At 42.8% G+C, this 26,831-nt stretch overlaps 1 protein-coding gene across 2 annotated transcripts in view; it reads right to left on the bottom strand.

Annotated features, from left to right (window-relative positions):
* neto1l (neuropilin (NRP) and tolloid (TLL)-like 1, like) overlaps window positions 1-26,831 on the bottom strand; it is a 172,512-nt gene that overhangs the window by 81,625 nt on the left and 64,056 nt on the right. For both annotated transcript variants that reach the window (XM_031796472.1, XM_020509044.2), the window contains exons 5-6: window positions 3,228-3,269; window positions 1,450-1,577 (exon numbers count right to left, since the gene is read on the bottom strand). In XM_031796472.1, coding sequence (XP_031652332.1) covers window positions 1,450-1,577; window positions 3,228-3,269 — 170 coding nt within the window. The remainder of the gene's footprint in view (window positions 1-1,449; window positions 1,578-3,227; window positions 3,270-26,831) is intronic.

Here is a 26,831-nt window from a genome sequence, read left to right as displayed (position 1 = left end):
GAGGAAAGAGGGAGGGAGAGAGGGAGAGAGCTTTAGTGCTGATGAAATAGCGTTGCTGTGTAGTTTGACCCTGGGGCTTGCTACAGACCGCATTTGTTTTCTCTGCCAGCACACTCTGCACAAAGCTGCAGAACACACACAGACACACACTCTGACTTAAATCCCCTACTAGCTATACTGAACAAAAATATAAATGCAACATGTAAAGTGTTGGTCCCATGTTTCATGAGCTGAAATAAAGATCCCAGAAATGTTCCATACGCACAAAACGCTTATTTCTCTCAAATGATGTGCAGAAATGTGTTTACATCCCTCTTAGTGGTCATTTCTCCTTTGCCAAGATAATCCATCCACCTGACAGGTGTAGCATATCAAGAAGCTGATTAAACAGCATTACACAGGTGCACCTTGTGCTGGGGACAATAAAAGGCAACTCTCAAATTTGCAGTTTTGTCACAAAACACGGTTTTGAGGGAAAGTGCAATTGCATTTCTGACTGCAGGGATGTCCACCAGAACTGTTGCCAGAGAATTTTATGTACATTTTTCTACTATAATCCTCCAACTTTGTTTTAGAGAATTTGTCAGTATTTCCAACCAGCGTCACAACCGCAGACCAAGTGTAACACGACAGCCCAGGACCTCCACACCTGGACAGCTGATGAAACTGAGGAGTATTTCTGTCTATAATAAAGCCCTTTTGTGGGCTCTATGCCCTCCCAGGCCCATCCATGGCTGCGCCCCTGCCTAGCCATGTGAAATCCATAGATTAGGGACTAATACATTTATTTCAATTGACTGATTTCCTTATATCACCTGTAAACTCAGTAAAATTGTTGCATGTTGCGTTTATATTTTTGTTCAGTATATTATATCAGCTATACTCTCCACTTCAGAAAGTATTGTATGCCACCTGTTATAACATCATTGTGCCCACGGCCACCTGTAATAACAGCATTGTGCCCACAGCCACCTCTAATAACAGCATTGTGCCCACAGCCACCTCTAATAACAGCATTGTGCCCACAGCCACCTGTTATAACATCATTGTGCCCACAGCCACCTGTTATAACATCATTGTGCCCACAGCCACCTCTAATAACAGCATTGTGCCCACAGCCACCTGTAATAACAGCATTGTGCCCACGGCCACCTGTTATAACAGCATTGTGCCCACGGCCACCTGTTATAACATCATTAACATCAGTGTTACAGCTCACGGGTCTTAACATTAGCCATAACTCTCACATACTGACTCTAGGAAGGACAAGACTCATTCAGAAACACACAGTATTGTTATTACAGAGTGATTTGACGTGATGTATGTGTATACATATTTATAAAAATGTGTAAGTGAGTAGGGTTATGTGTACATACTGTAGGCGTGTGCAGCCTGTTTGACAGTTTGTCTGTATGTGTGTTAGTGTGTGTGTGTGTGCGCGTCACTGACCTTGGAGCGTGGCGGAGCGCGGATGAACCATTTGCAGTCCACAGCCTCTGTAGCTAAAGCCTTTCCATCTCTGGTGATCTGATGAGACTCCACTATCCCCTCTGGTCCTCCCATGTCAAACTCACAGACTGGAGACACACACACACACACCAGTGAATAGAGGCAACGGATGGGAATGGAACAAAGACACAAAATACACCACACAACGCAACGCAATGTAACACAACAACATAACACAACACAACAACACACATTGCAATGCAATACAACATAACACAACATAACGCAACACAACATAATACAACGCAAAACAACAACATAACACAAAGCAACATGACACAACATAACACAAAGCAACTTAACACAACATAACACAAAGCAACTTAACACAACATAACACAAAGCAACTTAACACAACATAACACAACATAACACAAAGCAACTTAACACAACATAACACAAAGCAACTTAACACAACATAACACAACATAACACAATGCAACATAACACAACATAACACAAAGCAACACAATGAAACATAACACAACATAACACAACATAACACAATGCAACATAACACAACATAACACAAAGCAACATGACACAACATAACACAACATAACACAAAGCAACATGACACAACATAACACAACATAACACAAAGCAACATGACACAACATAACACAACATAACACAAAGCAACATGACACAACATAACACAAAGCAACATGACACAACATAACACAACATAACACAAAGCAACATGACACAACATAACACAACATAACACAATGCAACATAACACAACATAACACAAAGCAACATAACACAACATAACACAATGCAACATAACACAACATAACACAAAGCAACATGACACAACATAACACAACATAACACAACAACATAACACAACGCAAAACAACAACAAAATACAACATAACACAACGCAACATAACACAACGCAACATAACACAACATAACACAACAACATAACACAACATAACACAACAACATAACACAACGCAACATAACACAACATAACACAACAACATAACACAACAACATAACACAACATAACACAACAACATAACACAACACGACATAACACAAAGCAACATAACACAACATAACACAATGCAACATAACGCAACATAACACAACGCAACATAACAACATAACACAACATAACACAACAACATAACACAACACGACATAACACAACGCAACATAACACAACAACATAACACAACACAACGCAACATAACACAACAACATAACACAACATAACACAACAACATAACACAACACGACATAACACAACGCAACATAACACAACATAACACAACATAATGTAACAAGGTACATCAGCAAACAACAAAAAGTCAGAGAGAAAGAGCGAGAGAGAAATAGCGAGAGAAACAGAGAGAGAGAGCGAGAGAGAGCGAGACACTTTTATTTCACTTGCTTTGGATATGTAAACATGTTTCCCATGCCAATAAAGCCTTTTGAAGTGAATTGAGATTGAAAGAGAAATTTTTTTTGCACATCATTATAACACTATACATAGCCATAATATGACATTTGAAATGTGTCTATTCCTTTGAAACTTGTGACTGTAATGTTTACTGTTCATTTTTAATTCTTTATTTCCCTTTTGTTTATTATCTAGCTCACTTGCTTTGGCAATGTAGATATAAGTTTCCCATGCCAATAAAGCCCTTTGAATGAAATTGAATTGACAGAGAGAGAGAGCGAGAGTGAGAGAGGATACCTACAGGGCAGAGGCTGGGGCACTCCCAAGTCTCCAAAGTCCGGATCTGAAGAATTGGAAAAAAGAGAGGGAGAGGGGCAAGAGAGCGATTTTTAATAAGGAAACATACTGTCAGGGACAGCCAAATCATTTTTTTGACAGGGGGTGCGGGACCACCTATATGTGCGCAGTTGCACATACACACATTTATTTATTCACTTTAAATGTGGCATTAACACAACCAGGCGTAATGCTTTCATCTGATAAAACAAATCACTTCAAAACGCAGGCTACCTGCGCATATTCAATCCACTCTATAATAATTCGAGCTTCTACAACAGTGCACTGTGCTCCCGCCATTTGCTGAATGGAAAGAGATGTCTAATTAAACATCAAAAGTGTAATGACATTCAATGATTGTAATTAGGCAAACATGTTGCCTGAATTGATTGATGTGTCTGTAGCACACGGGATGTGTGAAAACCTACTCCTCAGCCTGTAGTGTCCCCATTTGAGCTGCCGAATAGCTAGCCTCCTGCGTGGCACGGTCTGGAAAGACGCCTTGGGAGGGCGGTCACGTGTGCTAGCAAGGCAGATGTCCTGTATTTGAGCATCAGTGTGAGACGACTCAAGGGGAAGTGGTACTCGCTAAGAAAGCAGTGTGATGTTCTTTACAGTAGTGACTCGGATCTCAATGCTGGGGTTACTGTTGAGTAAGTTAGAGGGGTATGAAACTTACTCCTCGGCCTGAAGTGTCCCCACTTGCGCGGCTGAATAGCTAGCTTTGCGCGGCTGAATAGCTTTTCACTTGGCACAGCTGGCAAGACACTTTGGGAGGGCGGTCACGTGTGCCAGCAAAGTAGAGATCCAGGGTTTGAGCTCCAGTGTTAGCCGAATCAGGAAGAAGCGGTACTCACTAAGCAAGCAGTGTGATGTCCTTTACATGTCCACTGCTGTTCGTACATGTCACGGTCCCAGCCAGTCATCACTGTCTTGGCAAATATAAAGTGTTCACAACGAACCACACCAGATTTTGGAGCATAGGCCTATACCACCTGTTTTCACCTGTTTCCATGCGCTCATTTCTCATGTGGCTGACAGGCGGTAATTATAAATGATGGTGTATTAGCTTATTGTCATGTTTTATTGTGATAGGCACTTGTTTTACCAGTAGGCCTACGGAAACTTCATACCGGCTCAGGCTACTTTCACCCCTATGTTAGATATTTTTCTGCAAATAATTTCCAACATTTGGTTGTCTATTTGACTATAATTAGAATAATGCAGCTTCTCCTCTGTCATTATTTATATTTCTATTAATTAGGCAAATCATTTAAGAACACATTTTTATTTACAATGACAGTGGGCTATCTGCCTTGATCAGGGGCAGGACAACAGATTTTTACCTTGTCAGCTCAGGGATTCGATCCAGCAACCTTTTGGTTACTGGCCCAAAGCTCTAACCACTAGGATACCTGCCACCCTCATTAGACTGTTTGTTGCCCTAGAAGAGAGTGAGCATATTGTTTGATGCTCACCAGAACAATGTCATAAATCGATGGAATGAATGCATCAATAATAATCTTGTTGATGTCAGTAAAGTTTTCTGTTCCATTTCTGCTTGCAGAGCGAGGATGTGTTAGCCTCGAGATGACCAGATTGATGACTTCTGGACGTGTACGGACCGGGGAGAAAATGCAATATTCTAACTTTAAAACAGCGTCATATTTTACCAGTAAAATCTGCAAATGACATCAGTTTGACCGGTTTTAAGGAAATTATAATCTGAAAAAATAGGATTATAAGATTTCAGTTTGCCTTGAATGCATGTGTTTGAAATAGCCTATTGTCAGCTTTTACATCTCTGACAAAGACAACAAGTTTGCACAGTCCCTAACCCCGCACTGCATTCTCTTAAGATTGTGAAAGCAATACATTATATTTCTCTACTCCTCAGAGAAAAAAATGAACATTTGATGTGTCATTTTACTGCAAGAAATATTTCATTCTGTAGTAGTTAATCTTATATTAGTGTACATGTGAGAGTTGCAGGCCTACAGTGAGTGTCCAGATTTCAGTTTGAATGCTATTTAACCCATCTCAACTTCAAAAGGTGCGCAAACCACCTACTTCTGCCGTCTCTGTACACTGTATCCTCACAGAGGCAGTAAGCTGAATATTCAGGTATGGTGGTGTATCACTACTACCATAGAGGCAGTAAGCTGAATATTCAGGTATGGTGGTGAATCACTACTACCACAGAGGCAGTAAGCTAAATATTCAGGTATGGTGGTGTATCACTACTACCACAGAGGCAGTAAGCTGAATATTCAGGTATGGTGGTGTATCACTACTACCACAGAGGCAGTAAGCTAAATATTCAGGTATGGTGGTGTATCACTACTACCACAGAGGCAGTAAGCTAAATATTCAGGTATGGTGGTGTATCACTACTACCACACATAAACAAATGTGTGTGCGTGCTTTAGTAATAGTCGTAGTAATTTCCACAAAAACACATTTGTGTGCATTAGGGATGTAACGATTCAGTGACATGCATCAGTTCAAATAAATGTTTAAGATAGGAGTGCATCAGTCGGCTGGACCCCAAACCAATCCAAATGGATCATGCATCAGTAGGATTCAAATGATCTGCCGGTTCACTAACTTCTTTTGCTGACCAACGAGAGGCAGGCCTCTGCTCTTGCACATCTGTGCGCCTTCAGCATTAAATGCTTGTAAAATGGCGCAATATTAGGCGTTATTAGTTGAGTGACAACCAATGTGATTTGCTAGGTTATTGTTATCAAATGAGTTGTTGAAAATTGTGTTTTACCGGAATACATTTATTTTAAGAAGGGGTGTAATCAAACACTGTGCTACATAATTATTGGCAATGTCATAGCAAATTTTTTAAGATAAATATTGATACATTACTATCTCAAACACTTAATCTGCAAAAATGACAAGTTAATTAGTGGGTGATGGTGGTTTCAGATCAAAAGTGTGTGTGTGGGGGGGGGGGGGGGGGGGGGGGGACAAAAAGTAGCCAATACAGTGCTCCCCCTCTGATTGTGGGGTGGTAGATGCCCAGTATCCCTTATGGCTAAGCCCAGGTGCATACATACACCATAGACATGTACATAATTGACTTACTTACTTACTTACTTACGGGCGCACACACACACACACACACACACACACACACACAGTTCAGACAGATCCAGTTCAGAGACCCAGCTCATGAGCTCCATCAGCAGCAGATTTTAATTTACAATGGAAAATGAATGTGTTTATGCAAGAAATGTTAATACATCAGATTGGATCATATCACATCGAACGAAATCGCATCAATTCGTTCCACTAATCAAACTGAATCACACCAAATAATTTCCAACTAAAACGTATCGTTCCTGTATGGTATCGGAGCCCATGTATCTAGATACGTATTGAATCGTCTTGAAAGGGAAAGATGCACATCCCTAGTGTGCATGCTTTAGTGTCATAGTAATTTCCCCACAAAAACAAATGTAGGTGCATGACTGTGTAACTAAAATAGCAATATTCAGGACAGAACAGTTTCCCCTTCCTAATCCTCCCTTTAATACCTCCCGTAGTTACCTGCTGGTAGGGAGCTACAATGTTTTATAGAGGTTCAGCTGACCTTTTGGATCTGATCTGATGGCCACAAAGTTTTGAACACTGGATATAAAACTTTAATAAATGTTAATTAAATCAAGGCCTCCCGAAGTGGTGTAGTGGTCTAAGGCACTGCATCGTAGAGATGCATCGCAGAGATGCATCGCAGAGGTGCATCGCAGAGGTGCATCGCAGAGATGCATCGCAGAGGTGCATCGTAGAGATGCATCGCAGAGGTGCATCGTAGAGATGCATCGCAGAGGTGCATCGCAGAGGTGCATCGCAGAGGTGCATCGCAGAGATGCATCGCAGAGATGCATCGCAGAGATGCATCGCAGAGATTCTGTGTTCAAGTCCAGGCTCTGTCGCAGCAGGCTGCGACTGGGAGACCCCTGGCTTCCAAGCTAAGTGTGCATTGTGTAAAGAAGCAGTGGGGCTTGGTTGGGTTGTGTTTCGGAGGACGCATGGCTCTTGACCTTCGCCTCTCCCGAGTCGTCTGTATGGGAGGTACAGTGATGAGACAAGACTGTAACTACCAATTGGATACCACGAAATTGGGGAGAAAAAAAAAGGTTAATTAAATCATCTGAGTCATAGAATGACCTTCTAGGCGCAACACGTCTCCTAGACTACAACACCATGGTGATGGAAACTCATTTATAATATCACATTGTATTTGTCACACGCGCCGAATACAATAGGTAAACAGTAAAACAGCTCCTCTGACCTTCGAGACACTGGAATGACAAATACAGCTGCACAATTATAGAAAGGATAGGCATTATCAGAGACAGATTTGATTTCAATCCATATCCCACCTTACAGTGAAATGCTTACTTACAAGCCCTTAACCAACATGCTTTAAGAAGTTAAGAAAAAAGTGTAGTAAGTAATAATTAGATAAGTAGAAAATAGAAAATGAAAGTAACAAATAACTAAACAGCAGGAGTAAAACAACAGTAGCAATGCTATATACAGGGGGTACCGGTACAGAGTCAATGTGCGGGGGCACCCTGCTAGTCGAGGTAATTGAGGTAATATGTACACATAGGTAGTCGCTGCTAGCTGTCACACACACACACACACACACACACACACACACACACACACACACACACACACACACACACACACACACACACACACACACACACACACACACACACACAAACAGACACATGCTCAGGCACACACACACAGCTTCAATCACTGAGTAAGTGCAATCACAGAAGGAGATGTTGTTAATCATAGGAAGTAGCAAATCTGTGAAAGAAAACATTTCCGAAATCTCCAACATCTGTGTTGTTTTGTCTTTACTGAACCATCTTCAAACATTACTCGCATGACTGAAATATCACAGCTGTGTGTGTGTGTGTCTGTGTGTGTGTGTGGGGGGGGGGTTGATTGGGTTTTGTTGTTTTTATCCACGAACAGCATAACACACACACAAACGTAAAATACATTACAGTGGAACCACCAGTTCAGTTTCATTTTGCAGATGACACAGAGCAGATATTTTCAAGGATATGCCGCAAGCCATGTTCAGCTAAGGACAGCACCCTCTAAACACCTTGCATTAGCCCCGATTGGCTCAAACTACAACCAGTTACATAGACAGTGGCTGCTGCTCACTGATTGCACAGCGTGAGCTCCTTGTCTAGTGTAACACTTCTCTTTGTCCATTTCATTGTTCTCATTTCAAACTGTGATCCAGTCAGAGTCTAGGGAGAGAGACAAAGATAGAGAGAATTAGAACGAGAGCGCAAGAGAGAAAGCGAGCGAGAGGGGAGTGAAAGGGGGGAGAGAGAGAGGAGAAAGAGAAGAGGGAGGAAAGAATGAGGAGAGGCGAGAGAGAGAGGGAAATGAAGAGAGAGAGATGAGAGAGCGAGGAGAAAGAGAAGAGAGAGAGAGAGCGAGGCAGATAGGGAGACTTAAGAGTGAGAGAGAGAGATGAGAGGGTAAAGAGAGTGAGAGGAACGCTCACTCACTACATAAAATAATGGTAGCTAGCAAAGGGAGGGTAAGATCCACAATCAAAGCAGAGATAGAGAGGAAATGGGACTTGTCCATTTACATTCACCACACTCACACTAACACACATGTGCACACTTCAAACGCTCAGACATAGTTCAGCCCTTTGTCCTGTTTTGAAATGCAGCCCAAAATAGGTGAGCTTCCACTGACGGTCAAAGAGGAGAGTAAAATCACTTGTCAGGACACGCGCACACACACACACACACACACACACACACACACACACACACACACACACACACACACCACACACCACACACCACACACCACACACACACACACACACACACACACACACACACACACACACCACACCACACACACACACACACACACACAGGCTAACAAGGTCGGACAAAAACTCAGATAAAAGAACAGGCCTCTTTCTCCTCCAAAATGTCCCTACTGTGATAGAGTAAAGTAGAACATGGACACAGATTGAAGTCCATCTTATCAGAACACTCTCCTACTTTGTCAGTCCTCCTGCTTCCATCAAAGCAGCTTCCTCCCTCGCTCTATCTTTCTCTCTCTCTTTCTGTCTGTGTCAGTACATCTTGTTGTCTGTTTTTTTCTTTCTTTTTGATGCAGTAAGGCTATCACACAGGGACTAAACCACACTGTGTGAATTAATGGAACTGGGTATGTGATCTAAGCACTTAATTTTGCCCGTCAGGGAACATCTTACGTGGTTTGCAACAACACATGAGCTACAATGTTTTATAATGAGACTCCACACAGTGTAATTCAGTCTGTCAATCAAAGTAGCAGAGTGAGGAGATGAGACAGCTCTGGAGTGACGGCTATGATTTAGTATTCCAATAGGTCAATCACAAAACGGAATCAATAAGAGAAGTGTGGCGGATGAGTCATTTGTGTGTGTGAGTGTGTGCATAAGTATGTGTGGGTGTGCCCACACTCGTGCTTATGTAGGCGTGTGGAGACGAGGCGGTCTATCGCTTATTCCCCTCTTCAAACAGATGAGTTCCATGCTGTGTGTGTATTTGGGCATGGAGATGGGGGATGAGAAAATGCCAGTGGCAGACAGTTAATGAAACAGCAACCTTCAGGTCAAATCAGCTGGTTACAGAACAGATTTATTACTGGGTGCTGGCATGCCTTAACCCAGCACGGACACAAGGCCAAGCAGCCTCAAGGGATAAACACATGCATGCAAAGGCTGGAATGCACGCTCACTAGGGATGTGCCTCTTTCTGTTTCAAGACGATTCTATACGTAACTAGATACAACACAGGAACGATTCATTTTAGTTTAAAATGATTCGGTGAGATTTACTTTGATTAGAGAACAAATCGATGTGATTCGGTTCGATGCGATATGATTCCATGCACTAACATTTGTTCCATAAGCACATTCATTTTCCATTGTAAATTCAAATCTGCTGCTGATGGAGCTCATGAGCTGGGTCTCTGAACTGGATCTGTCTGAGCTTACTTCTCTGTGTGTGTGTGTGTGTGTGTGTGTGTGTGTGTGTGTGTGTGTTTGTGTGGTGTGTGTGTATAAATGATATACTGTATGTCTATGGTATATGTACTATGTAGGCACCTGATCTGAGTCATAAGGAAGACTAGGCATCTACCACCCCTATACCACTATCAGATTAGGGGGGTCAATGTAGCCTATGTAGCCCCCACCCCCCACTTTGGTGCTGAAATCACCATCACCCACTAATTAACTTGTCATTTTTGCAGATTAAGTGTTTGAGATAGTAATGTATCAATATGTATTATTTACAAATTAGCTATGACATAGCCAATGAATTAATATATAGCACAATTTTGGATTTCACCTCCATTTCAAATCAAATGGTTTTGACCTCTTCTCCTCTCGCTTCGGCCATGCAGTGTGCAACCGTGTATATCTAAAACATGACCATATACACTAATTGTTTAAAGCAAAAATACCAAAACTATAGCTGATGGTGAACCTGATCAATCAAAATCAAATCTATTCAGCAGGTATAGTTGTGTCTCAGGTAGCTTCCTTTTATTTTTTATTCCGGTAAAACAACATTTTCAACAGCGCATCGATAACAATAAGCTAGCTTATTTCATAGGTTGTCACTCAACTAATAAATGCTAATATCACGCAAGCCATTTTAGCATTTAAATGCTGAAGGTGCCCTGTTGGTCAGCGTGCGAAGCTCCTGATTTTGCCTGGGGTTGTTCGGCATGCAAAACTACTTGTAGATCAATGACTGTCTACACAGTTCGACACTGAAGGAGGACACTGAAAGACGCATCAGTTGTCACAACAGATGAGAGGTATTTTCGGACACACACGTGCAGAAGGAGGAGAAGAGGAGGTGGTTGAGATGCTAGACACAGCTGACTCAGTCAAAATGAACTACATGTAATATAAAGGACCCAGCCGGGGGCAGCACCGATTATTCCTTAGAGCTTTTCACTTCTCAATACATTTCAAAGAAGACTAGAGTGGAAAGACGAGAGAAAAGGAGACAGTAATCCTCCCATCTACCCCGTCCCTCCTCCACTCAATCCCTCATTCCATCCTTTTCATTATCCCATATAAATAATAGTATTCATTTGGATTATAAAATGCTAGTTTGCTAACAGTAAAGTACCATTGACGATTACATTTCTAGTGGTAGCAGCTCCAAAACTTTTTATTGTGTTACACACCATTTCCAGATACACTACTGCTCAAAAACCATGGTTACTATGATGTTACTATGGTGTGTGTCACTGTTACCAAGGTGTGACATTGTCAACAAGCCTGTAAACCCATTCACCCCTCCTCCCCTCATTTCCCCCACAAACCCCTCATCCACTGTGATCCCTGGCCTGCTGAAGGTTCCATCCCCTGAATTCCAGACACATGGGCTCCGTCCCAACAGTAATTAATCACTTCCCTTCCTCTTCACCTTTCCTCCATCACCCCTGATTTATTTATTCATTTATTTACCTTCACTCTACCAGGTTAGATGACTGAGAACACAATTTAATTTATAACAACAACCTGGGGAAGGAAAGGAAGAGAATACTCGAGTTAGTATTCTGTTGCCCTTCTTCCCGATGTCCTACGAGCCATATATGGGCTTCCTGTGTGAGTGAGCAGACTACAAAGCAGATACAGCCATCCACATACAATATGGCCTTGGTCCTTTCTCCCTTTGTAACCCCAGGCTTAGAACGTAATCTTCACAAGCTTACAGTATTTACCACCAACAACAGAGAGAAAAATATATATAATGGCCCATCCCTGGAAATTGTGTTTCCTTACTGCACTACTAATCATGCAGGCAGGTAAAACTACTCAACCCCCCCCTCTAATAACTTCACAGCCTCCCAGGTATTAATGGTTATTGCATCAGTCTTGCCATATGTTACACAGGCACAAACTATATGTTTATTGAGAAGTCACAAACAATATGTTCCATACAGAATAGAACATCAGATTAGGCAACACACCCCTAAAGGACCTATTGCATGCACAAGAACACACACACCAGAGAAGACTCCATTTCCCAGAGGCTTCATCTGTTGTCAGCTGGCTGGCAATGGCCTAATGAATGACTGTCATTAATCAATACACACACCACAGCTGGAGAGAGAGATGGAGAGATAGAGAGGGACAGAGAAAGAGAGCGAGAGAGAGAGAGAGAGAGAGAGAGAGAGAGCATGAGAGAGAGCAAGGGAGAAAGAGCAAGGGAGAGAAAGAGAGAAAGGGAGAGAGAGATATATATATATATAAGGGGAATTGATATAATCATAAGCAAATATAATCTACTTTACAGAATGTTTAACACTTCAGTTGATTTGTTCATATCCTGTTGAACGGTTGATTGGCTGGTATAAGCTCAAACATCAACTTAAGGACTTTAAATCTCTGTTTCAGTTTAGTGATCTAAGAGTGAATGTTAGGCCTTCTATCAAACATATGCTACAGCACCCTGTGCCTAAATAAAATAAAGGCTATCCCTTCAGAGTAAACATACCCACAACCCAGTGCCTTTTTTACCCAGAAAACCGAACGGAGGGTGACAGCGGGTGACATTACAGTGAAAGGAGTGACAGTGGACGCAGGATCTGGTGGGGAGCGATAATATTCATCACACCCTGTGTATCATGGTCAGTGAGCTGGGTCTGTGCCCTGAACTGTGATTAGTGAACATGCATACCCACACATAAACACAGACACCAGACTCCAAAGCCTACTAAGCACTTGTGGACACTTTGACCAAGAGCAGTAGTGAATTGTCTGTGTGTGTGTGTGTGTGCTTACGGCAGCGTGCGTTCATACATGCATGAAATTGTGTCTATTTTTGCACGAGTGTGATAGTGTGTGCTTGTGTTAGTTAGGGATGATTGTGTGTCTTTGTGCAATGTGTCTTATGATATAGTGCCAGTGTGTGTGCTGCGGTGGGATTGTGTGTTAGTGTGTGATTGCATGCATGTTTTCTAATCAAAATGTTTTGTGCATGATACTGACAGACATGAAGTCCTTGTCTCTGTCACCATCAATCCAATCGACTGTGAAGGAGAAAACTACCCTACACTTCAGTCAGACTATATATCTAGAACTGTTGGGCTTGTAAGTAAGCATTTCCCTGTAAGGTCTACACCTGTTGTATTCGGCGCATGTCACAAATCAAATTTGATTTGATTAGGAGTTCTAGAGGCCCTCCCTCTTTCCTTCAATATGTGTGTGTGTGTGTGTGTGTGTGTGCGCGTGTACACTGAGTGTACAAAACATTATGCTCTTTCCATGACATACACTGGCCAGGTAAATCCAGGTGAAAGATATAATCCCTTACTGATATCACCTGTTAAATCCATTCAATCAGTGTAGAAGAAGGGGAGGAGACTTGAGTAGTGGTAGAAGGTGCAAGTTGCACTGGTTTGAGTGTGTCAAGAACTGCAACGCTGCTGGGTTTTTCATGTTCAACAGTTTCCTGCGTGTTTTATGGTCCACCACCCAAAGGACATCCAGCCAACTTGACACAACTGTGGGAAACATTGGAGTCAACATAGTTCAGCATCCCTGTGGAATGCTTTCAACACCTTGTAGAGTCCATCCCCGACGAATTGAGGCTGGTCTAAAGTCAAAGGGGGGTGCATCTCAATATTAGGAAGGTGTTCCTAATGTTTGGTATACCCAGTAACAGTACATTGGGAAAGTATTCCGACCCCTTGAATTTTTACACATTTTGTTACTTTACCCTCTCTTGGGTAGGGGGCAGTATATAATAGGATATGCATATAGATTTGGATAGAAAACACTCTAAAAGCACTCTAAAGTTTCTAAAACTGTTCAAATTATGTCTGTGAGTATAACAGAACTGATATGGCAGGCGAAACCCTGAGGACAAACCATTCCCCCCAAAAATAAATTCAGCCTACCACTTTTTTCAATGGCTATCACTTTTATTTTAAGGCCACGTCCTCACAGATTGCAGTTCCTAGGGCTTCCACTAGATGTCAACAGTCTTTAGAAAGAGTTTCAGGCTGGTTTTGGGAAAAATGAGCCAGAAATTGTAGTTTTTCTAGGTGGCTCTCATTTTGGCTGTAGTGTTTCCAAGTGCGTGCTATTCATAAAAAATCCTACAATGTGATTTTCTGATTTTTTTTTCTCATTTTGTATGTCATAGTTGAAGTGTACCTATGATGAAAATTACAGGCCTCTCTCATCTTTTTAAGTGGGAGAACTTGCACAATTGGTGGCTGACTAAATACTTTTTTGCCCCACTGTATATCCTCATTCACCCATCCCTCCCTTCAACCTCTCCACTATGTCCTCATTCACCCTTCCTCTCTTTCAACCTCCCCACTATGTCCTCATTCACCCTTCCTCTCCTTCAACCTCCCCACTATGCCCTCATTCACCCTTCCCCCTGCTTCAACCTCCCCACTATGTCCTCATTTACCCTTCCCCCTGCTTCAACCTCCCCACTATGTCCTCATTCACACTTCCCCCTTCTTCAACCCCCCCACTATGTCCTCATTTACCCTTCCCCCTCCTTCAACCCCCCCACTATGTCCTCATTCACCCTTCCCCCTCCTTCAACCCCCCCACTATGTCCTCATTTACCCTTCCCCCTCCTTCAACCCCCCCACTATGTCCTCATTTACCCTTCCCCCTCCTTCAACCCCCCCACTATGTCCTCATTTACCCTTCCCCCTCCTTCAACCCCCCCCACTATGTCCTCATTCACCCTTCCCCCTCCTTCAACCCCCCACTATGTCCTCATTTACCCTTCCCCCTCCTTCAACCCCCCCACTATGTCCTCATTTACCCTTCCCCCTCCTTCAACCCCCCCACTATGTCCTCATTTACCCTTCCCCCACCTTCAACCCCCCCACTATGTCCTCATTTACCCTTCCCCCTCATTCAACCCCCCCACTATGTCCTCATTTACCCTTCCCCCTCCTTCAACCTCCCCACTATGTCCTCATTTACAATTTCCCCCTCCTTCAACCCCCCCACTATGTCCTCATTTACCCTTCCCCCTCCTTCAACCTCCCACTATGTCCTCATTTACAATTTCCCCCTCCTTCAACCTCCCCACTATGTCCTCATTTACATTTTCCCCTCCTTCAACCTCCCCACTATGTCCTCATTTACATTTCCCCCTTCTTCAACCTCCTCACTATGTCCTCATTTCCCCCTCCCCCTCCTTCAACCCCCCCACTATGTCCTCATTTACCCTTCCCCCTCCTTCAACCCCCCCGCTATGTTCTCATTTACCCTTCGCCCTCCTTCAACCCCCCCACTATGTCCTCATTTACCCTTCCCCCTCCTTCAACCCCCCCACTATGTCCTCATTCACCCTTCCCCCTCCTTCAACCCCCCCACTATGTCCTCATTTACCCTTCCCCCTCCTTCAACCCCCCCACTATGTCCTCATTTACCCTTCCCCCTCCTTCAACCCCCCCACTATGTCCTCATTTACCCTTCCCCCTCCTTCAACCCCCCCACTATGTCCTCATTTACCCTTCCCCCTCCTTCAACCCCCCCACTATGTCCTCATTTACCCTTCCCCCTCATTCAACCCCCCCACTATGTCCTCATTTACCCTTCCCCCTCATTCAACCCCCCCACTATGTCCTCATTTACCCTTCCCCCTCCTTCAACCCCCCCCACTATGTCCTCATTTACCCTTCCCCCTCATTCAACCCCCCCACTATGTCCTCATTTACCCTTCCCCCTCCTTCAACCCCCCCACTATGTCCTCATTTACCCTTCCCCCTCCTTCAACCCCCCCACTATGTCCTCATTTACCCTTCCCCTTCCTTCAACCCCCCCACTATGTCCTCATTTACCCTTCCCCCTCCTTTAACCCCCCCACTATGTCCTCATTTACCCTTCCCCCTCATTCAACCTCTCCACTTCTCCCTTTTTTATTTCCTCACCCTTAAGGCTCCTTCCTCGCTCTCTCTATCTATCACCTCGCTCAAGAAGCGCTGTGTGTGTACTCTATGTGTGTATGTGTGTGCGCATTTGTGTGTGTGTGTGAGAGAGAGAGAGAGAGAGAGGAGAGAGAGAGAGAGAGAGAGAGACGAAGGATGATTTTACTGCTCTCCTAACAAACGCAAGCCAAAAGGTAATTTGAGAGGCTGATTGCATTCTTGAGATTGTGTCTCAGTTTACCGTCACAGAATTATAAAAGTCAGATATCAGTCACATCTTTCAATTTTCACCATAGTTACGCCTCTGTGGGGATCAGTGAGGGGAATAACAAAGTCAAATACATTAGCACGTCAACAATAGGAATCAATTTGACTCTGGGATATACACATACAGTAGTAGACACAACATTGAATTTAAATATGAACAGCAAAACCCCTATACGTACCAAATAGGTTTTTTGAAAGAAACTGTCAGAAGTTCATCTGGGCACACACTCATTTATCAGTGTTTGATTAGGACAATTATAAGGCTTACTTAAGTCTTCTTACACTATATAATGGCTTATTACATTCTAGAACAGGCCTCTGATATTGTAACTCAAGGAAGCCTAGCAAGTATCTAAAGGTGAAAACGTGTTTACTGTATCTGTGAAAGTTTTAATGGGGAACGCACTGGATGCTTTCTCTGGTGAAATAGATTAAACCTCTTGCTAATTGAAGGAAAATGAGGAAACATGGATAGTTATGGAACAGTAAACTGTTTGGATACAGGTAACCTACTTAACATACTTTTTGAACTGAATCATTTGACAATCAGATGAAAACATCATGACTGGTTGTGTTCACGACACATTCAAAGGTAATATATTTTTTTGAATTACATGTCTTTACTATAACAAATTCACACATAAGGAGGTCCCTTAAAAAATAGAGACCCCCGAATGTATAATTGGCACTCTGGATGGGACTTTCAATTTAATTTACTGCTATATGCTAATACCCTTTTATAAAATTCTGACCTTGAATGCAAACACTGTAACAAAACTTTTGGAATCAATTTATGATTTATTTGAACAGGGAAATGTATCAAACCTGAAGCATTTCAGGTGTTAAACCATCATACTTATGTTGAAAAAGCATTGATTAAGGTCTGAAATGTTATGGCCCCCTTAAACTGGGTCTGTGCCTCACCTTGGCCACCCGATTCAAAATGTTATGGCCCCCCTAAACTGGGTCTGTGCCTCACCTTGGCCACCCGATTCAAAATGTTATGGCCCCCCTAAACTGGGTCTGTGCCTCACCTTGGCCACCCGATTCAAAATGTTATGGCCCCCCTAAACTGGGTCTGTGCCTCACCTTGGCCACCCGATTCAAAATGTTATGGCCCCCCTAAACTGGGTCTGTGCCTCACCTTGGCCACCCGATTCAAAATGTTATGGCCCCCCTAAACTGGGTCTGTGCCTCACCTTGTCCACCCGATTCAAAATGTTATGGCCCCCCTAAACTGGGTCTGTGCCTCACCTTGGCCACCCGATTCAAAATGTTATGGCCCCCCTAAACTGGGTCTGTGCCTCACCTTGGCCACCCGATTCAAAATGTTATGGCCCCCCTAAACTGGGTCTGTGCCTCACCTTGGCCACCCGATTCAAAATGTTATGGCCCCCCTAAACTGAGTCTGTGCCTCACCTTGGCCACCCGATTCAAAATGTTATGGCCCCCCTAAACTGGGTCTGTGCCTCACCTTGGCCACCCGATTCAAAATGTTATGGCCCCCCTAAACTGGGTCTGTGCCTCACCTTGGCCACCCGATTCAAAATGTTATGGCCCCCCTAAACTGGGTCTGTGCCTCACCTTGGCCACCCGATTCAAAATGTTATGGCCCCGCTAAACTTGGTCTGTGCCTCACCTTGGCCACCTGATTCAAAATGTTATGGCCCCCCTAAACTGGGTCTGTGCCTCACCTTGGCCACCCGATTCAAAATGTTATGGCCCCCCTAAACTGGGTCTATGCCTCACCTTGGCCACCCGATTCAAAATGTTCTGGCCCCCCTAAACTGGGTCTGTGCCTCACATTGGCCACCCGATTCAAAATGTTATTGCCCCGCTAAACTTGGTCTGTGCCTCACCTTGGCCACCCGATTCAAAATGTTATGGCCCCCCTAAACTGGGTCTATGCCTCACCTTGGCCACCCGATTCAAAATGTTCTGGCCCCCCTAAACTGGGTCTGTGCCTCACCTTGGCCACCTGATTCAAAATGTTCTGGACACGCCACTGAATGTAACAGAGACTTAGACACAGGCATAATAAATTATTCATATCTTAAAGAATAGACTGATTTGATTAGGGGAGTTAAATTGAGGTGTGGAATTGTTTATTGACTTTTACTCTATTGCATAGCCACTTGTGTTTAATGTTGCAGGCACTTTTATTTCAGACCAGGTCTCTTGTAACAAATAAACACTAAACTTGATTTGAAGAATCTGGATGATGAAAGTTAGAAAACTCAAAATTAGCAATAACGACCAAAGCAATTATTTCCGATTGTGCGTGCTCAGTCACCTCCTGTACTCCCTGTTCACCCACGACTGCATGGCCAGGCACGACTCCAACACCATCATTAAGTTTGCTGACGACACAACAGCGGTAGGCCTGATCACCGACAACGACGAGACAGTCTATAGGGGGGAGGTCAGAGACCTGGCAGGGTGGTGCCAGAATAACATCCTATCCCTCAACGTAACCAAGACTAAGGAGATGATTGTGGACTACAGGAAAAGGAGCACTGAGCACGTCCCCATTCTCATTGACAGGGCTGGAGTGGAGCAGGTTGAGAGCTTCAAATTCCTTGATGTCCACATCAACAACAAACTAGATTGGTCCAAACACACCAAGACAGTCGTGAAGAGGGCACGACAAAGCCTATTCCCCCTCAGGAAACTAAAAATATTTGGCATGTGTCCTGAGATCCTCAAAAGGTTCTACAGCTGCAACATCGGGAGCATCCTGACCGGTTGCATCACTGCCTGGTACGGCAATTGCTCGGCCTCCGACCGCAAGGCACTTCAGAGTGTAGTGCATACGTCCCAGTACATCACTGGGGCAAAGCTGCCTGCCATCCAGGACCTCTACACCAGGCGGTGTCAGAGGAAGGCCCTAAAAATTGTCAAAGACCTCAGCCACCCCAGTCATAGACTGTTCTCTCTACTACCGCATGGCAAGCGGTACCGGAGTGCCAAGTCTAGGACAAAAAGGCTTCTCAACAGTTTTTACCCCCAAGCCATAAGACTCCTGAAAAGGTAACCAAATGGTTACCCGGACTATTTTCATTGTGTTCCCCCCCAACCCAACACCTCTTTTACGCTGCTACTCTCTGTTTATCTTATATGCATTGTCACTTTAAAGATACCTACATGTACATGCTACCTCAATAAGCCTGACTAACAGGTGTCTGTATATAGCCTTGCTACTCTTTTTTCAAATGTATTTTTACTGTTGTTTTATTTCTTTACTTACCTACACACACACACACACACACACATACCTTTTTTCTCACCATTGGTTAGAGCCTGTAAATAGCATTTCACTGTTGTATTCGGCGCACGTGACAAATAATCTTTGATTTGATTTGATCATTCTAATTTAAATCAGTGGTTCCTCCTTTAAAAGTTAGGTCATACTGCTGCACACCTTGCGTGCTGCCTCAGCATTCTGTGGCATGTCATTTCATTCTCAGCCATTTTTTCTGTTACTGCAAGTTATTGCTAGTTTGACCACCAGAGGGCATCTTTGAGAAGCATTTGATAGTCTTCCATATTGCAGACCCGTGGAAGACCGGGGTTCAATCCCCCAATGGGGAGGAAGGAGTAAACTGTCATTGTAAATAAGAATGAGTTCTTAACTGATTCCATATGTGTTATTTCATAGTTGTGAGGTCTTCACTATTATTCTACAATGTAGACAATAATGAAAATATAGAAACATCCTGGAATGAGTAGGTGTGTCCAAACGTTTGACTGGTACTTGCTTAATTAGTTTGTTTAATATTATGGTGTTTCTATTCCATGAAAAATGCTAAACCCTCTGGGTAAATTCAGACCGTTTCGCTCAAGGAGTGCACACTGGACGTTCGGGTTTAGGCAGTCAAGCACCCAAGCAAATGTAGGCTAGCTTTCTAGCTACTTCCAGACACAAATGAGACCACTGTGACCATTTTACTCGCCCTAGCAGAGCTGGTTAGGCAGTTTTCGTGTTAACCAGAGCGTTGTTGACTGTAACTGTGCTGCGGGAAACAATGTAATTACGCTTTTTTTGCCGACGTTTACTGACACCTCGCCAGCTATAGCATATCGGAATGTTCCAAATACCTGTGCACATTTTTGTTTTTTGCATTAGCACTACACAGCTGATTCAAATGATCAAGTCGTCATCAAGCTTCAAGTGGGATTTATCTCTAATAATGACGTCTTCTATTGTTTGTCCTCATGTGTCTGTTTTTCAGCATAAAGTACTGTTTGGCCACTTAGTGTGGACACCAGGTGACACCACACACACACAATAACAGTCTCTCTCCTTCACTTCATCCCTCTCCCCCTTCTCCCTAAATCCTCTAGGTTATATCAGCTGTGTCGATGAACCCCTCCCACATTTGAACTGGCTGACACAGAGGGCACTGCATGATCATAGGTGAGAGGTCAGCTTAACAGGAATGATTACAATAGAGATGCTTTACATTGAAATACAGATAGAGATGTAGTAGAGTTCCAGAGTTAATGATCCAAGGTCAGTTTTACATTTCACCTCCTAATGATTATGATGACTGGCCGTGTTAAAATAAAAAATGAAAACATGCTTAATCATGCTCTCTCTCTATACATCTGTCTCTCTGTCTCATCTGCCAGTCCCGTCATCGCCACCTCACCTGCTCTTAAGATAACCTTCAGGCCAACTGGGGGCCCAAGGCTGGTTAGGAGACACCGCTAGAGAGACTGTAATTGGGATGAACTGAGAGAATATTAGGGTAGCACTTTAATTCATTAATTATATGCTGTCTGCCTCTGTTCTTACCTCTTTCCCTTTGTCTTCTACACCTCTCCCACCTCGTCTTTCTTCCTCGTTTTATAATATACACCTAATGTGCATTGAAGTACAGATTGAACTTGCATTTATAATATAATATTACAATTATTATAATTATAATGCATGCATTATGTATTTATGACACCTGGATAATGAACTTCTTTCAATAAAGCATTTCACATTCTCCACTGGTTGAAATGAAGTATCTCATTGAAATACTATCCCGTGTCCTCAGATGAATACAGATGAAGGGACTTAGATATGCATACTTTTTTTTCTTTCTGTATATATGAATTACAAATCACCCTTTACTTAAATCATGTTTCTAGTCTACTGCATAGCATAGTTACAATGTGTAATCATTGATGTCCCAGGAGCAGGAGTGGTAAACACTGTTGAAGTGTATAACCTTACGGAATCAGCCCACGCATAAATAAAATCACCTCAGGCCTGTTTGAACCCACACTCTTAGAAAAAAGTGTCCAAAGGGGTTCTTCAGCAATGTAATACATACATGCAGACACAGCATCATTCAAAGAATGTAGTTTGATACACCTAGTATTGGATATGACTGAAAAAGAATGTCTCAAAGAGATTCATACCTGAACCATACCTTTATTTGCCATGCAAGAGTACATGATCAGTGAATATATTCAATGTACAGGCTACAATGTGGGGATCTCATGCGTGGTAATAACTACAGTACATGTATATAGGACTTGCATCCTTGGCACAATAAAGTTATTATATTCTATTCAATCCAAAGGCTTCATTAATGCCATTCAGACATGAAGTTGATTCAACAACTATGATAGCTGAGGTTCATAGATTGGTATGAATATTAGTTCAGAACCTAACGTTTTGGATCCCATACACAGATCGGCTACATACCGTAGCTTGCTACATATCCATTGGCATACAGTTATTTTTATCCTCCACTACACAATAAGCAAGTAAATAGTTAGCTAACGTTAGCTATGTTACTTCAGCTACATTGCACGGCAAGGCAAGCTTACACAATTGTATATTCAATTTGCAGTAAATGCTTTAGCTAGCTAGCTAGATTCTTTACATCCACTGTTTCCCAAGATGACAGCCTGATTTGCTGGTTTTCTCAGGAGTCCCTAAAACATTAAACAACAAAATAAGCACAATCGTTTGTTTCTACATTAACTACCATATTCCTCTCAATTGTACAATTTTATCTAGACTCGTTATGATGTTATAACGACTTACATCTGCTTCCCCCATAATGTTTTGTCAGCCATCATTGTTGAAGAAAGCCACCAGAGACGGGTCGCTCGCGTCAATTTTGTCATTGGAACCACTCGATATGATTGGTCATATAAAAACCTTGGGACCCAATTGCATAATGAGTGCTCAAACTCCCCCTTGTGGTGGTCTGGGGCAATGAAGCCGTGACGCTGGGTACCTCTAAGTGCCGCGGTACAAGCTTGCAACCTTTAAAGGAGGAACCTTAAAAGTGTGTGTGTGTGTGTGTGCAGTTGTGTACTGGGAGCAGAAATTAGCCCTGGCATTTCTAACACAACAGACATCCCCCCCCCCCCTAACCAGACCATTAATTTCCTCGAGACCCCCCACATGGCCCATTCTTTTCCTTGAGCCCCCAACACGAGCCTACTTCTTGAGGTCCCCATTATTAGCCAGACTGGGCTAAATATGGACCAGCCCATCTGGCATTTACCCGAAATGCCAGGCGGCCAGTCCGCCCCTGTGTGTGTATTAGCTACAGGAGGTTCAAAGCAGGGCCCATGGGGACTCAAGTCTCAGCATTTCCTATGACATCTCTGGACTAATGACTTCTAGTTCCACCCGTCAACAGTGGAGATATCGGCACCTTATTTCACCACAATATTGTCCGTTTCCCCTTACGGACAGACCAATCATTAACTAGGACAGGATTGCACTCCTGTGGCATAACCTATCGAGCTGTGGCTCCTGATACACACACACAATCCCCCCTCTCTCTATCCCCCTCTCCCTCCCTCCCCCCATCTCTCTCTTTCTCTCTCGCTCTCCCTCTCTCTATACTTATTCGATCTAACGTCTCCTTTACTCTCACCCCTGAAGCTTGAAACACATCAGGTGTTAAATTGGCTAAATCCGAAAACAAATATTCCCCCTAGCAGTCCATCTCTGTTTGGCCTATCTCATCTCCTCTCTGTCCATTAGTAGTAGAGGATAACACAGACAGAGATGTGAGTTATCAGGGATGAACCCACACAGGGGTGCAGACAGGGGTGCTGTCTAGAACTTAAAAGGCTTCTTCGGCTGTCCCCATAATAGATCCCTTTTCGTTCAAAGTAGAACTGTTTTGGGTTCTCTCTCACTCTTCAAAAATGGTTCTACCTGGAAACAAAAAGGGTTTTACCTGGAACTAAAAGGGTTCTACTATGGGACAGCTGAAGAACCCCTTTGGACACTTTTTTCTAAGAGTGTGGGTTCAAACAGGCCTGAGGTGATTTTATTTATGCGTGGGCTGATTCCGTAAGGTTATTAAATCAGACAGGATAGTGTTGTACTTTAACATGTCTTTCCACAGGGAATGGGAATCACAGGGAACACAGGGAATGGGAATCTGCTGATTAGTCACTAAACCAACTAGAGGATGCATTTCTCTCTCTTCCCCCTATCGTCTCTTGCTGTCTCTCACTCTCCCCCCCCCTTTCTGATAAAAACACTTAGCTAAGCCCACTATATTTAGCCGGCCAATTCTGATGATGCATTAATGCCATTTTGAGTAAAACATATTTACCTGGCTCAGCAGATCATTCCTGATGATATTATCTAACATGGTAACTGGCAGCAAGCTGTCAATGAATTGTCCTTTTCTCCACAGCTGCTTTTTCACGGCTTGAAAATCAATGAAAGAACCTATCACTTTGGTACTGCTAGAGTCAACTTAGGTGAGCCATTACACTGATTATACTGTAAGATAATTAAAGTAAATATACAGGTGTGGGTACAGTGCTTTAAGTGAATGCGTTAGGGAGTGCTACAAACATCAGTCAAAATCACAATCGTGATCCACCTCAAAAATACAATTACATGTATCTCACAAACATTTCCAAGGGGAGCACTTCAGTGCATTTGAAGGGCTTGACGGAAAAATGAACCATCTGAAAAGATTGAACAACTATTTGAAAGGGGAAGTCATTCTTCTTTTGTTTCATTTATTGAATCTCTCCCTAATCTTTCGTAGCTGTGTTAACCTCAGTTTACCTGGTCAAAAATGAATCTCTAGTACAGTCAGACATGCAGGACATTAATATGATGGGCTTTATAATCCAATGTATAATCCTAACCTGTGCTACCTCTGTGGAAAACATCTGACAACAGGATTGGGAATAAGATAAACCTGTGTGTTTGTGTCTATAATCTCAATAACCAGGTTTCCATCCAACATTTTCATCCGAGTAAAGTACATATCGGATAAAGAAATGTCATGACAGGCGGTAAATGTCGGTAAATTTTCTAAATGTCGAAAAAACGAAACACGCAAGACTAGGTGGGATGTTTTTGTATGTGTAAAATGAATAATGTAGGTGGAAACGCTATTATGCGCAAATATTGATGGAATAAACATCATATCGAACCAAACTTGGAGTCACACGATGGAATGTTGTGTGGTCCTACCACTAGGACTCGTTGAGAAAGCATGCATTTTATTAAGCTATGCTTGATGCTCTTTTCCAATAAATATTGAGGGTCTTATTCTGGTGACATGATCATCTATGCTTGGCTGCAGTTTGACAAAAAATAATCTTGCTCTTTTGTCCATAATTATCTCATCATATAGGCTATACCCGCACTGTATCTGCTAGCTGTTGGCTAAAGCGCACGTGTCAATACCAGAGTGGGCACACGCTATATAACATTTTTTTTATTTATTTTTTTACCATCAGTAGATTTGAAAATGCAATGGAAACCCATTTAACTTCTATTTTTTATTCGCTACATGGGAATTTAACTGCAAAAGGTATTTTTATGTGCACAACGTCATCACGCACAGTCTTTTATCCTCAACGAGTCAATATGATGGAAACGCATGTCTGATGAGAAAATGCGCAGATTGTTTTTAGGCGGATTTTTGAATTTTCACATGAAAATCTGTTGCCATTTACTACCCGGTGTGTTTAACTTGTCTAAAGTACGGTATCTTTAAAGCACTTTTTTTGGGGGGGGGGGGGGGGGGGGGGGGGGGGGGGTTGTATTTTTTCTAGTTGAGTATATTATTTATATTGTTTTGTCTTGTCTGTAAAACTGAATAAACAAGAGTTAAAAAAAAAGGACATCTGTCGCCATTTGGATGGAAACCTAGCTACTGTGACAGCTTGATGTCTCTCTTTTCACTTTTTCAAGGCTGGGCAGCAACCTTACAGAGAAGCTGCAATGTGCAATGTGACATTTAATGTGCATTCAATGTTTAGACAACGCTCAATTGGTGTTCACTCATTGTGCATTCAATGTTCACTCGCTCGCTGGTGGCCACAGCTTTCTGCTCGTCTGGTTTCTGACAGATATTATGACATCATTTAGAAAACGGTCGGTACCCTGAGGGGAAAATGACTGTTGTATCATGGGAGATTTAAATGACAAAGATACCGTATCTCCCACAGGATCTTTGGCTGTCACTCAACCTGCAGCTAGCCCACTAGTCTGCTAGCATGATAGTCAGCTAGTCTGTTCCCATTTAGCCAACTCCTCAGTGTTATCCTGCATGACATATGTACATTACATACACGCCATATATGACAACATATACATGGTAGAGATAACATGTCTTAATGAAAATCAACACCAACCTTTGTGTTGTGGAAAGGTGTACTGTACTTTTCTTCAAAGGCGGTCTATATTGTCATTCTTGATTCAAGAACCATTCAAAAGTCTTGTTGCTCTCTCTGACATCTGCCATTCAAAACTAATCTTTAGGAGTAGACCTATAGTCCCTCCTGTCTCAGAGCAGACTGACATATCGACTAGAGCTGCTTCCATTGACGTCAACACCAGCCTCATACATAAATACTCTACAACTCACCTCTCTGTCCATACCTCAGTTGGCTGCAAGTCCAATCAGACCAACAGAGAGAGGAGAGAGAGAGAGAGAGAGAAGAAAGAGAGGGAGAGAGAGAGAGAGAGAAGAAAGAGAGAGAGAGGGATCCCTGTCTCAGTAAATATTGATCTGTCCCAGTCTGTACCATCTGTATTCTGAGCTAGATATCAGGTGCAGTTTGTTTTGGCCTGGTTTATTGAGTGTCAAGAGGTCAGGGTTTATGTGTGTGGTCATCAGGGTTAAAAGGTGAAGGCTCTATAGGATTGTACTGTGAGCCCATAACACAGAGTAGTTTGTTTAGTTTCCATGTTTTAATGGACATGTACTGCCTGTCTCCTTATTGTAAAGTATACCAGAAAGCATTTGAACACCCTCACACTCCAAAGTTAACCCCCTTAAATCATACACTTCTACTCA

The sequence above is a fragment of the Oncorhynchus kisutch genome, linkage group LG18, assembly GCF_002021735.2.
Source record: "Oncorhynchus kisutch isolate 150728-3 linkage group LG18, Okis_V2, whole genome shotgun sequence".
Classification (NCBI taxonomy): domain Eukaryota; kingdom Metazoa; phylum Chordata; class Actinopteri; order Salmoniformes; family Salmonidae; genus Oncorhynchus; species Oncorhynchus kisutch.
The sequence above is the reverse complement of the archived record's forward strand: the minus strand, read 5'-3'. Positions and strand labels throughout refer to the sequence as shown.